The following is a 12,965-nucleotide window of genomic DNA, read 5'->3' on the forward strand; positions in this document are numbered from 1 at the left end:
TGCTGCTGCCAGTGCTGTGTGAGACATTCCCAGCCTGGGGAAGACAAGGAGCAGCAGTGCCATTGCCACCTGCATCCACAGGCGTATGTGTCCAGGATACTGGGATTCACCCACAGGCAGTAACTACATTCATTCCTCTGTAGTGATAAAAATAAGGCAGCATCGCTTTTCCACTGCTCTAGGGGCAATAAAGACTCTTAAAACATGGATATTTTTTTTAATGGGATTGTTCTACAGACAAAAGGTGACATTCCCTGGCATGAATTCCCTCTACTCTGGGGTGACCAGAGGCATGAGTTGTACTACCATGACTATCTGGGGAGTTGCAGTACCACAACTATTTTTAAAAGCATATGAAAAATAGTTTTCATGAATGAAACCACAGTGGAGCAGTGCCTAGCGTGCTCAGCCTTGTCCCTTCTGAGACATTTACAGACAGAGCGTTAGTGTGTATTTTCAGCAGATGACAGAAAAAGTTTCTGAAAATTTGATCTTCTGTTTCTTTGATGCAAAACTTCTGGTTTTGGAATGACTTCTGATATCACAATGTTTTAATTATCACATTTAATTTTTTTCAATCAGCTCTCAGACTCACTGTCATATGACAGTAAGGCACCACATTAAGCAGGGTGGAACCTCTTACATTTAGCATTAAAATCACTGAAAAAAAATCACAAAGTATGTTCAAAAAATAATGAACTGATCACAGAATTGTCACTATGAGCTTCTTCTTTCTCACCAGGTGTAGCTATGCCAGCCCAGAGGTTCTCTGACCTTCTTGAAAGTGGTTTTCTTTTTCTGCTTTGTCCCATCACCACTAGATGTATGTTTTTATATAAAATTAAGCCATTGACAGGTATTGAAAAATACATCATCAATGACAAAACCACCTGAAAGTACACATTAATTTGTGTCTTTACACGTAATCGATCTCCCCACCCACAGTACGTTTCCATTTTCTCTGTTGATTCTGTTTGAATTTTCTCTCATTTTATTAAGAGAAGCTGGCATCATAATAGCTTGCAGACATCAGCTTCCAGGGTTCGTGCCCTCTCTGGAAAACAATTCTCCATCACTTAAGAAAAATCAGGAGTTTCTATAATGCTATGTAAATGACTATATCCTTCACTACACCAGATCTATATCCATTCTGTTGTGCAAATAATTGGTGTGCAAAAAATACAATATATCAAGTGAATTCAAGCTCCTGTGTCAATATTTACTCCTCTTCTTTTTTTTTTTTCCATACTTGGTAAAAAAAATCTACAGGTCAAATAAATTCTCCTAAGTCAGAATACTGAATTAAGTATGTGAGCACGAGCCATTTCATAACAACTCTTGTAAGAAATCTCACTGGTTACATCAGACCAGCAGGGAGAAGCAGTCACTAGTTGCAAGTGTCACAAAATAAAATTACTCATTTGGGAAAGGAGAAAACAGACTTGTAGGTCTTCACCACCACTGAGGAATATTTGGGACTGGAGACATTTATTAATCAAAATGATCCTGCACAACAGGTTTAGGTGGAACTGCCCCAGCTGGCAGAGACACACTTGCCTTTGGCTGTAGGCAAAAAGTTATAAAGAGACAGTTTTACTAACACTAAAAATCATAAAAACCACTCTAAATTTAAAATCAGAAGCCTAGGCAATTTAATCTTGTTACATTTTAACCCATAGTACAGAACTCAAAACCTGTAAGAATTGGGTAGGAATTTTTACAAGCCCAGAATTTTGTGATCTAATTCTGAAAATAAAAAAGCCAGCTTTTTTTTTTCCCTGTGAACACACAACCATTCCAGACAGTCTTTCAGAGCAATGCATTAGCAGGCTGGCCATCCTTTAATTCTTGGTGCTCAGGTGTTTCCATTTTACAAAGCTCAGAGGGAATTTCAGATTGCAGCATGCCAGCTCCAAAACCAGGCAAACTAACCTGAAATTGAAATTTTCTATCAGCACAGTTTAGGGAAAGCCTAAGCTCCTGGAGCTTCTGTCACATGGCTTTGGTGGAAAGCCTCAAGCAGCCTGGCTGTGTTTGATTACGCTGCACGCGCTGTGGCCAAAGGAGGAGGTGATAAGATCCCAGGCACGATGGAATGCAAGATGCCACCCTGCCACCCTACCCCTGACCACTGCAAACCAACCCAACTCAAACAGAGGGGCTCTCTCAGGCTCAGGGTGTTGTTTGGGAACCTGAGAGACCACCTCAGCTGCACCCATGAGCTCGTGGTTGTGATGCTACACCCAAATCACATGCACAGCAGCCTTGTCCCTGCTTGAGCCTGAACAGCCAAAAGTTCCCTTTTTCTGTTCCCCCCCTTCCTTGCCCAGCTAACGACTCCAGTCATGCCTGGGTGAAGAAAAGGCAGTTGTTCCCCTTTTCCCCAGTTACCTACAGTGAGGAAGCACTACATCATCTCTCCTCCAGCCAGAAAGCAGATCTGGTGTCTTTACAGCATCCCTGCAGCTTTCATTCACTTCCCTTGACCCTCAGCTTCTGGAAGAGAACAATATTGCCTTTTGCTTACTGCTCCATCTTTGCCACAAGAAAACAACTTAATATTCCTTTAGAACAAGTTATGTGCCTTGGTAATATGGGAATATGGACACAGGATACACCTTCTCTGAGTCTTGTGATATTTTCTGAAGATGGAAGTTATTACATTTTTGTAACACCTCTGCCCAGTTAGTTGTAAAGCCAATAATCAAGGTGCATTAAGAGCCAAACAACAAGGCATGACAGAGATTTCACTTGGGTCTTTCCTGCAGCAGTGACACATGGATTCATTGGTGACTATTACTGATGGAAGAGGGATGCTCCTCTGCGTAACTTTGCTGTTGAAACCAACATGGGCAAGATGGGAAAATACAGCAACTTCAGAACAACTTTGCTGAAAATGAGCAATACCCTGAAAAGTTCATCTACCACCCTGCACCCATGGTCAGTCCTACTCTGCTCCAGTTTCATCGCTTATCACTGATGAGCACTGTCATTTGAGGTATCAACAGTGGAGAGAGATGAGCACACAGAAGTGACCAGAGGTGGAACCAACAGGAAATTATTAAAAGGAGTGGAAGACTGACATTTATTTAGTAGAGGTAGTATTGTAGTGCCAAATGACATCTCAACTGTTTCAGGTACCTGCTACAAAGGGGATGATTAAACCATTCCCCATGTCTGTTATGTGAGCAATACAGACAGACAGAGGCACAGAACACTTGTGTCACAGTAACAGAGATGAGACATTAGGGAAGAATTTTACTCACCTTCAGCCTTGCTGAAGAAGAATCCAGGCAGGAAAGCCACTTTATTAATGGCTAACACTAAACATTTACCACTCTGGGCAGCATCTGAATAAGTCAAGTCCCGAGTGTAATCATATCACTGGTATGGGAATGAAGTCCAAAAAGAGACCAAGGTTTTTTTAAGTACTGAATGTTTTTAAAGAACAAACCAGGGAAAACATGCACCAGGAATCACAAAAATTAATTCACCTTACACTAAGTGGGAATTTGAGGATTCCTTATAGTCCTTCCCAGACCCATAACTCTGTGATAATGCTATTTTGGCGTCACAGCTGTGACCTAAGGTTATATGAAGTTTCTCACCTAATGAGCCAAAAAAAAACCAAACAAACAAAAAAAAAAAAAAAAAAAAAACACCTATTAGTACTACAGCTGCTTATATCTACAGCATCTTACATGACTGATTTTCTACAGGTAAATACAGAATGGTAATAAAATATTAACAAGCAAGGCTAAGAAATTAGGACATTGGGAATATTGTGGCTGTATCTTTGCTATCCCACTTATATATGAATTGTTCTGTGCTGGGTACAGGGGTGAAGGTGTCAGTAGGGAAGGGCTGCAGGGGTGGCCTCCTTGGCTGGTTCCAGCAGACCCATGGAGCAGGTGCCTGCACTGCAGCCCAGGGATAGCCCACGCTTTGTTTGGGGGTTGTTTTCCCATGTCATGTTGGCTTGTGAGCAATTTCATAATTTCTGTTAGAAGGAAATTGCCTTATTTCAAAAGAACAATCTTAGTGATGCTCTTAAGAGGCCAGTCTGGTTTCCATCCACTTGCCATTAGCATGATCATTTCTGCCTCATCAGCTTTTTTCCCCTACACGTGCTGGCACAGTTTTCTGCAAATGAAAATCCCCCAGGAGACTTCATACAGCTCTGAGACAATTTAGCTAACTCAAATCCAAGATGCACTGAGAGTCTGAATTGCCTTGTTTATTAGTAAGACCTGACTTTTCCAGGACTGCAATTATTTACCTTAAAACGAAACTGAGAGATTGTGCACCCAACGTTGCTGAACCACAAAACCAGGGAGTTGTGCATTTCTTCTTCCAAAGATCAGCCAGCCTAAAAGAATAAATAATGAAGTACATAGGTTTCTGCATACACTAAACAGATCCATTAAGGTGGATTTATCTGCACCATTTCCCTTAAATTACAATCATGCCCTATTTCTGTGCAATTTTCTGTATTTTGTGAAATTATGTTCCTGGCATGAATTGCTGTGTGGTGGCACTGTTACAGAGGGTTATGATACTCATCTTGGGCTGAAACTGCGAGTCCTGCTGGCTCTGAGCTCTGCAGCAAAGCCCCAAGAATGCTACATGACTGAAGAGATGGTCGTGTCACCTGTGTCATTACTAAAACACAATAAACTTTGCCTAATATTCCCTTTCGCTATTTCCATGTGTTTCAAAAAAAAAAAAAAGAAAAAAGAAAAAAAACAACAACAAAAAAAAAACCAAAACCAAAACCAAAAACAAACAAAAAAAAAAAAAAAAAAAAAAAAGCATGTTCATGTAATTCTTGTAATGAATAACCTAAAAAGTAGGAGGAAGAGCGGCCTTGTCTGGTTCTACCTTTTACCACGTCAACAAGTTCCACTTTGCAGGAAACAAATACAGAGGCACAGAACTTTTGTCACAGTTCTTGTCACCTCTGCAAGGTGTCCCACCTCTGTCACCTGTTATTCTCTGTCACCATCTGGATTCTCACTGGTCCCTCCTTATAGAGCACTTCCGTTAAAGTGTAAAATCCAGGTGCAGAGATGACCACAGAATGCTCACATAGCACAGCAGAATAATGCCCAGCATAAATAATGCCATTATTTCATCATATAGAAGACCTTTATTAACCCCTGAGCAACCCTTAATTTGACTAAACAATTAAAATTCTCTGGTGTTTCATTCACTTGTCTGAACAATGAATTTAAAGAAATGTTTGGAGAAAGCAAAAATCTTACCTAGTATGTGTTTATATCTCTTCAAAACAGAACTTGTAAGAACAGACTTAATCTCATAATCTTTACCCAAGTGGCTCAAAAGTCAATTGGTTTGAACCACATCACACATTTATTCTTTCAGAATAATCTAATTATTCTATTTTCACTGTCTCAAAAATGAAAATAAAAGTCCCATACCTGAACTTTTACATCTCTGCAAAGCAATTTCTGATATATATCAGACTTTACTAAAAACATGAGCTATGAATAAAACTGACTCATTTGTTTAAATCAGGATGAGCTCTAAGAAATTCTAAGCCTTCCAAATTATTCTGAATTCAAGGCTCACTGTAGTCTCCTGGGTCCTGTAGTTTCCAAATGTCTTTTAAAAATGCTAGTTAAACAGCATTCGTGCAGTGTCACAGAAATCTGAGGAAGAACAGCTTTTAAGCTCTGCATTTTCCCCAACAGGAGAAAAAGTTCTTTAGAGAAACTGAAAATGAAGCACAGACAACAGAGCAGCCAGCTCTGCCACAGTGACAAAGGAATCCAAAGGAAAGATTTCCATTTATTTTCCTTTCAGGGGCAGCTGTGCTCAGCCAGTGGGCAAAGACAGGTTATGTGAATAAAAGGCTGTGCATTCTTTCATGCCTTAGGTATGAATGCCAAATACAAGCTAGTCAGGAATTTTACCACTGATGTATGAGGACTTTTTAAGGAGCAGTGGAACCTAGGAGGTGTTGGGACATGGGATTTCTCCTTCCTGACCACTACAGCCCAGGACTCTTGGAATAAGGCATCTTCTATCTGAATTTGATGGATGCAGCTGCTGCTGCTTCTGCTTGGGGGTTCAGCCAGGAGCAAGCCTGAGCTCCTAATCCAAACCAGTGGATACAAAACCACACACACAGACACAGAGACGAGGACAGAGGGAGCAGTGTCTTTCCCAGCACACACAAATGCCCCCCCATAAACCCACCCATAGCCCCACTGTCCCTCAGCTCCAGCCACAAGCACCCAAGGTCACCAGTGCATGACACAACCCCCCCAGTCTCCAGTTTCACAAGGACACCTCACTCACAGAGCCTTCAGACACTGCCACAGGATTTAACTTTGTCAAATACCCATGCCCAGACCCTAAGCCCCCTTATCCTGCCACTGGGGGGCTCTTTCCAAATCCTGGTTTTCCTCCTTGCCAGCTTCTCCAGCCCTTAGTTTGGCAGTGAGTTTTGGATCCCTACAGCACCTGGCTGCCCACACTGGCTACCCCATGGCTGGGCCCAGATCCTAAAGCCCCTGTGACCCATGGCCTCTTCTTCACCTGCAGGTGTCCAGACCTTCCAATAAAACACACCCACACATGCTGATGCAGCACAGAAAGTAAGGTCAAGCAGAAAATCATCAAAAAAGCTTTTAATGAGAAGCTGGGATTGACTGCAGTGATGAGGCAAAAGGCTGTCAGACAAGAGCAATGCTCAAGAGACATTCCTCTTTTGTCTCCCCTTCCATTTTTCCATACAAGTCCACATCCACCTCCACCCTCTCCTCCCTCTGCTCCTGTCTCCTCCCAAACAAAGCACCTCTAATTACTCTTCCCCATCCATCCCAGTTTTGCCATACTCCTACCCAAAATAGGTATTTCTGCTATTACTTGAATCCCTTACTGACACAGCATGGCAGACCTTGCAAGATCTCCCCAATATTCCTTTCAATTATTTGTGAGGTTTGATAACCTTCCCCTTGAACATCAGTGGAATTTGTTTCCATCTCTCCCAGCAATCTGTAAACTCTGTCAACCTCTCAATATCACTGCTGTTCAGCAATTTCTTGTTTGTGAAGCAGCAGTTCCTCACGGTCTTTTCAGCTGGCAAAGCCTCAGCCAGAGCCTGGACATCTGCCTGCATAACACGAGGAGGTTTAATTCTAGGACAGAAACAAAATAAAGTGCAGACGCACTAAACTGCCACAGGTTTAATACGTGGCAGTGCTGAAATCCGAAACTGTTCCTGCGAAACAGCTGTGATGCAGCTCATCTGCCGCAGCCAAACGTCTGGTTCCAGGTTTCATAGAGCTCCAGGTCCTTGGGGGACACGCTGGGCCGCACCGTCCTCAGGGCACTCTCGAAGTCCAGGAACGAGATGGGCCGTACCTGCTCCGGCGTGATGGTTGCAATGTCCATGGACTGCAGACTGCGGATAGGGCCCAGAGAAGCTTCCCGACAGAGCTGTGTCATGTCTGCCCCAGAAAACCCATCGGATTTCTGGACTATGAGTTTGATTTCCTCTTCATTCAGAGAGCAGTGCTCCTTTGCCATCAGCCGGGTAACAATCTGCTTCCTGGCAGAGGCTTCTGGGAGAGGGATGTACAGTCTCTTCACCAGTCTCCTTCGGGCAGCTTCATCAATTTCCTGGGGTCGATTTGTTGCTCCAACCACCAGGATACGATCTTCAGAGGAGGTTGTTGCCCCATCTAACTGCACCAGAAATTCAGTTTTTATTCTCCTGGACGACTCGTGCTCCCCCTCGCCACGCTGGGACAACAGGGAATCGATCTCATCGATGAAAATCACTGCTGGCTGCTGACACCGCGCCACAGCGAACAACGCACGGACCATCTTCTCCCCCTCACCCACCCACTTGGAAGTCAGAGAGGAAGCACTGATGCTAAAAAACGTTGCTCCAGACTGGCATGCGATGCACTTGCCTATGAGGGTCTTGCCAGTCCCAGGGGGGCCAAAGAGCAGAATTCCTTTCGGAGGACCACGCAAGCCGGTGAAGATATCTGGTCTCAGCATGGGCCACACAACTATTTCTTTTATAGTAGCTTTGGCAAATTCAACTCCAGCAATGTCATCCCAGCTGACCGGAGGCCCGTGGTCCATGATCTCATGCATGATGAGTTCAACCATTTTTGGTTCTATGTTTTTTAGCCGTTCATCCACAGGCAGCAATGGGTCTGTTGATTCCCCTACATGAGGCTTACACTGTGCTCCTCCATTTTCAGTTCCATCTTGCTTTGGAACTGGAGGCACAAACTTGCCAAAGGGACCCCGAGACCTGCCTGCACCCAGGGATTTTTTTACTCCTCCATATGACGAGACCGGTGCACGCTGGTTTTGAGATTTCTTTTGCTGATCCACCCACAGCTGTTCCTTTGCAGTTTTAAACCCAAGAGCATTGCTCTCTTCATTTCTGTTTCTCTGCCCTGAAAAGCCGTTAGTTTCTGTAGAAATGGAAGCCTGACATGGAGCAAGGCTAGGAATAGCTGTGCTGCCTTCATCAGCCAGACCATAGAATGCTTTTCTTTTCCCAGAATTTGCAGACCAGGCAGGTACACCTGACTGGCTGAAAAGAGACGAATTTTGTCCATCACAACAGTTACCTGGCATTTTCAGAGAACTACTGTTAGTGGCTTCTTTACTTCCAAAGAGCGGAGTTGCCTGGAAACCTGGAAGAACCTGTCTGCTTAAGGAGGCTGAAGCGGCAGGAAGTGTGTCTGAAGTTCTGGTCACAGAAGGCACACTGCTTTGAAGGAACTTGGAAGATGAGGGATGCCCAAGAAGATCTGGTCCCTGACTTGCACATTTTGCTGAGCCAGCAGTGAGCTCAGTCTCCCTGGTACTGCCAAAGACATCGAGTTTAGGAAGAGCTGGAGCAGCAGAGGCGTTGACCCCTTTATCAGCTCGTACACGAGCATCTGTCTGTGCCATCTGAGAGCTCTGGAAAATTTTGCCAGCCTGCATCCTCTCTCGCACACACTTTAATTCAAACACATTATCTGTTGTCAAGGCAGATTGCCACTTGTCACTGTCACTTTGCTGACATTTTGCCAAAGTCAAAATGTTTTCCGCATAGTTATTCAAGCCAGTCTCTGCGTTGCCAGAGTCAACAATCGCAGAGTATTTCTCTGCGTACTTCTTAAACAGGTTGGCAGCACAGAGCTGGGAGATCTCGGAGTTTGCCCATGCATACTGAATGCGCAGGATCTTGGCACGGTACCCATCTGCCTTCTGCCCGGGCGTGCAGGTGCCAGAGGTGACAGCAAAGTAACTTTCCTGCCAGTCACTCAGGTGCACTGCGCTGGGGGTGGGGGCCTCCATTACTGACACTGGAACAGACAGAAAATACCTGCAGTTATAAAATGCCATTACACACCATCTGCACCAGCTGCTTCCTCCCTTTCTTAAATACTTACAGGAAAACTCACATTATTTTAACTGAGAGAAACAGAGCAGGAGGTCTTGCAAGCTACTTAGCCAGTCTGGACACTTTAATCTTTTCAAAAAGCAACCAGCTATGTGGTACAAAGGCATTTAGACTGAGGTTCTTTTTCCTTCCTTGTCCAAAGAAAGAAAAGAAAAAAGTGGGGGGAAAAGAAAAAAAGAGAGAGTTTGCTTCTAACCAGAGGTCTCCTGGGGAGGTAAGTAGGCTGCAAAGAATGGTAACAGATGGCCAAGCAAAAACTGGCCTTGTTAAACAAAATCACCAGTGCTTTCATTCTTATTTGACAGAATATGGCACAGTGCAGCAGAGGACAGAGGATACACCACGGTCAGAATAATTTCATTTATTACAGTGAAGGTAATAAAAATATAACAATTAAGCTAGTAAGTAAAATTGTGTGCAGTATCTCCGAGGGGAGATAAAAATGAAATTATTAATCCTGAATGTAGCAAGACTTCATATTAAGAAAATATTAACAGATTACTAGAAAATATTCAAAACTATTTCTTCCATTTAGAAGGCACTAAAGTGTTCCCATTTTACACTTTAGAGAAACAAAGCTCTTGCGTGTTTAAAGCAATGCTTATTTCTCAGTTTCAGAAAGCGGAATTTAAACCCCTTTAGTGTTGGGTTTCTTTTAAGAAATAGGAAAGATGACATTTGACTCAGGAGGAGTATTTTGTTTGACTTGAAATGATTTGCTCATGTCCACAATGTATTTTCTTTCTCTGCAAAGCATCGTGTCCATATACTCTGCACCCTTTCCAACAGAGTGTGAGTCAAGTTGCAATCCTCTGGATCAGCTACAGACTGTGTAGGAGTGGAGATGAAGGTACAGGTGCAACGTTCATGCAAGGCTGGGAAGACAGAACTGAAAGAATCCAGGCTATGTGAGGTTGTCCTCCCCAATTATTTGCAAAAAGTCTGGCATCAGCATTAGACAACAGAGAGCACAGTATGATTATTGCTCATATGCTTATATGGCCGCACACATGATAAATAATGAGGATGTCAATCATTTTTGTTTGAATATTTTTTTTACTACAGCCCAGATATGTAGAGCTGTTTAGAAAAGTCAAAATACATTTTACCTGCAAATCTGGCACTTCTACAAGCAAATCCAATTAAAACAAACAAACAAAACCAAACCACAAAAGCAAGACTTTCTGAAAAGTTACTGCCAACTTTTGCACCATGAGAAGTGTAACTTGCACCTAGAGAATGTGATTCAAACTCACATCATCCTCCATCCATAGCTGAGTGACAGGAGAATAGGAGATGAAAGGCTGCAGCCTTTTACTTCTTTTCTCTAATTGGCTTTCACTGTGCACATCAATTTTTTTGTAACTGTTGAATCAAAAATATCTTAAGTGATATAAAAGCATAAATTCAGGAAAAGCTTAATAGCAGGTATTTGCCCCGATGAAATACTTCCATAGTTCAGAACATAAAATCTCAAGATCAGCACCACTTTCTAAAGGATTCAGTGGTCCCCTCCACAGCGCTGAGGGAAGGTCATAACAAGTGAAGAGTGGCAACCAGTTTGAAATTTGTTTGATTATTCTCAGAATCACAGAATGGGGAAGGTTGGAAGAGACCACAGCGGTCATCTGGTCCAACATCCCTGCTCAAGCAGGGTCATCCCAGCACACACGGGACAGGATTGTGTCCAGACAGTTCTTGAATATCTCCAGTGAGGAAGACTCCACAGCCTCTCTGGGCAACCTGTTCCGGTGTGGTCACTCCCACGGGAGAGAAGTTCTTCCCCATATCCAGGTGGAGCTTCCTATGCCTCAGTTTCTGCCATCGCCTCTTGTCCTATTGCTCGGCACCACCAAGAAGAGCGTGGATCCACCCTCTCGACACCCACCCTTTAGTTATTTATATACATCTTAAACACCGTCTAGCATCATTCTTTCCCCCGCGTCTAATCCATATTAATTGTCCTCATAGCCTTACAACTTCTCTCCAAGAGAGCCACTTGCACACACATTCAGCCAGAACAGATCCCAGACGAGGACACCGTACTCCGTGCGCACGCCTGAAGCTGGGGCTGTATCCAAGCACCGCCACCAAATGGATCTGGCACTCGGGGCGTGCTCGCCTCAGCGCGGAGCGGGCGGGAGCTGCTGCTGCTGCCGCCACACACGAGCGCGCCGAGCACGGGGCCCAGGGAAACACAGCCAGCACACCCACCCACCCCTTCGCTGCCCTCAGGAATCCAGCCGGGAAGCTGCCTGGGCGTGGCTGAGCCCTCGTCGCCCCTACCCAGCCGGCAGCCACGGCCCCTCAGCTTAGGAGCCCTGGCCGGCCGGCGGCGGGCGGGTGCCCCCTGAGGGCACCGGGAGGCGGAGGCCACAGCCTCGAGAGGGTCCCGAGGGTCCCGCGGCTCCTTTCCCTTTCCCTTTCCTTTCCTTTCCTTTCCTTTCCTTTCCTTTCCTTTCCTTTCCTTTCCTTTCCTTTCCTTTCCTTTCCTTTCCTTTCCTTTCCTTTCCTTTCCTTTCCTTTCCTTTCCTTCCTTCCCTTCCTTCCCTTCCCTTCCCTTCCCTTCCCTTCCCTTCCCTTCCCTTCCCTTCCCTTCCCTTCCCTTCCTTCCCTGCTCCCTGCCCCCTGCCCCCTGCCCCCGCCAGGCCCGGCCGTGCCGCTCGGCTCCCCGCGCCCCGCACCCACCGGCCGCCGCCGCCGCCAACCGCGCGCGCCCGCTCTGCGCCCGGCCCCGCCCCGCCCCGCCCGCCAATCGGATAACAGCGCTCCGGGAGACGCAGCCAATCAGAGGTCGGGAAGGCGAGCCGAGCGGGAGAGGGGCGCATACGTCACCCGCGGCGCTGGGAGGGACGGCGCGCGGCAGGGCGGGCGCTCCCTATTGGCTGCGCCTGCGGCGCGCTCTGTCCAATGGGCGCGGGGTCCGCGCCTTGGGAGGCGGGGCCGGCCCCGCGCCGACTCCCCGCCTCTGTGGGGAGCGAGCGGCGGGACCTTCCGCGCGTTCCCTGCCGGATCCCTCCCGTCCCCTCCGCGTGTTCCCTTCGCTTCCGTCCCGCGTCCCCTCATCTCCCCCCGCTCCTTCCCGAGTGCTCCCGCGTCTCCCGCCGAAGCCGCTGCCGGCGGCCTCGGGCGCTCCCCTGGTGCCGGTGTCTCGGCTCCCGCGCCTCTCCGGCCCGGCTCGCACGCTTCGGAAAAACCTTTCTGATCAGGGCTTGGTTCCTCATCCGAAGGTCAGAGCAGCCGAGAAGGGAGAGGCTGGAGAATGCAACAGGTTCTGTCACGTTTATTGCCTGTCCAGGCCATTTTCAGTAGCAGTAGAAAATGGAAACGTGGAGATGTGCAATTTCTGTGAGGCAGACAAGTTGAGTGTGACTGAAGGAGCGGAATTATTGTGGCTCTCCCTGTGTCAAACTCGTCTTTAGCTGCCCAAAACGGCAGGGCAGCCACCTCCCATCAGCATTCCCCAGCTGCCCACTGTTCGTTCCTCTCCTGACGGCCAGGCGGCCCCTCCATGCCC

At 46.1% G+C, this 12,965-nt stretch overlaps 1 protein-coding gene across 4 annotated transcripts; it reads right to left on the reverse strand.

The window, feature by feature from the left end:
- Positions 1-6,639: 6,639 nt before the first annotated feature.
- Positions 6,640-12,162, reverse strand: FIGNL1 (fidgetin like 1). Of its 4 annotated transcripts, none has more exons than XM_053962194.1 (3): positions 11,495-11,960; positions 10,705-10,813; positions 6,640-9,350 (listed from the first exon to the last, which is right to left on the reverse strand). In XM_053962194.1, the coding sequence occupies exon 3, from the start codon at positions 9,340-9,342 to the stop codon at positions 7,273-7,275; it is 2,070 nt and encodes a 689-aa protein (XP_053818169.1). In that variant the 5' UTR covers positions 9,343-9,350; positions 10,705-10,813; positions 11,495-11,960; the 3' UTR covers positions 6,640-7,272. The 4 variants fall into 4 exon arrangements, with proteins under 4 accessions (XP_053818169.1, XP_053818151.1, XP_053818160.1 ...); XM_053962176.1 differs by having other exon boundaries at positions 11,458-11,960; XM_053962185.1 differs by having other exon boundaries at positions 11,426-11,960.
- Between the last annotated feature and the right edge of the window lie 803 nt (positions 12,163-12,965).

This window comes from Vidua chalybeata, chromosome 1 (assembly GCF_026979565.1).
Source record: "Vidua chalybeata isolate OUT-0048 chromosome 1, bVidCha1 merged haplotype, whole genome shotgun sequence".
Classification (NCBI taxonomy): domain Eukaryota; kingdom Metazoa; phylum Chordata; class Aves; order Passeriformes; family Viduidae; genus Vidua; species Vidua chalybeata.

Coding starts and splice junctions, on each gene's coding strand:
- FIGNL1 (XM_053962203.1), bottom strand. CDS start 9,342: ATGGAGGCCCCCACCCCCAGCGCAGTGCACCTGAGTGACTGGCAGGAA.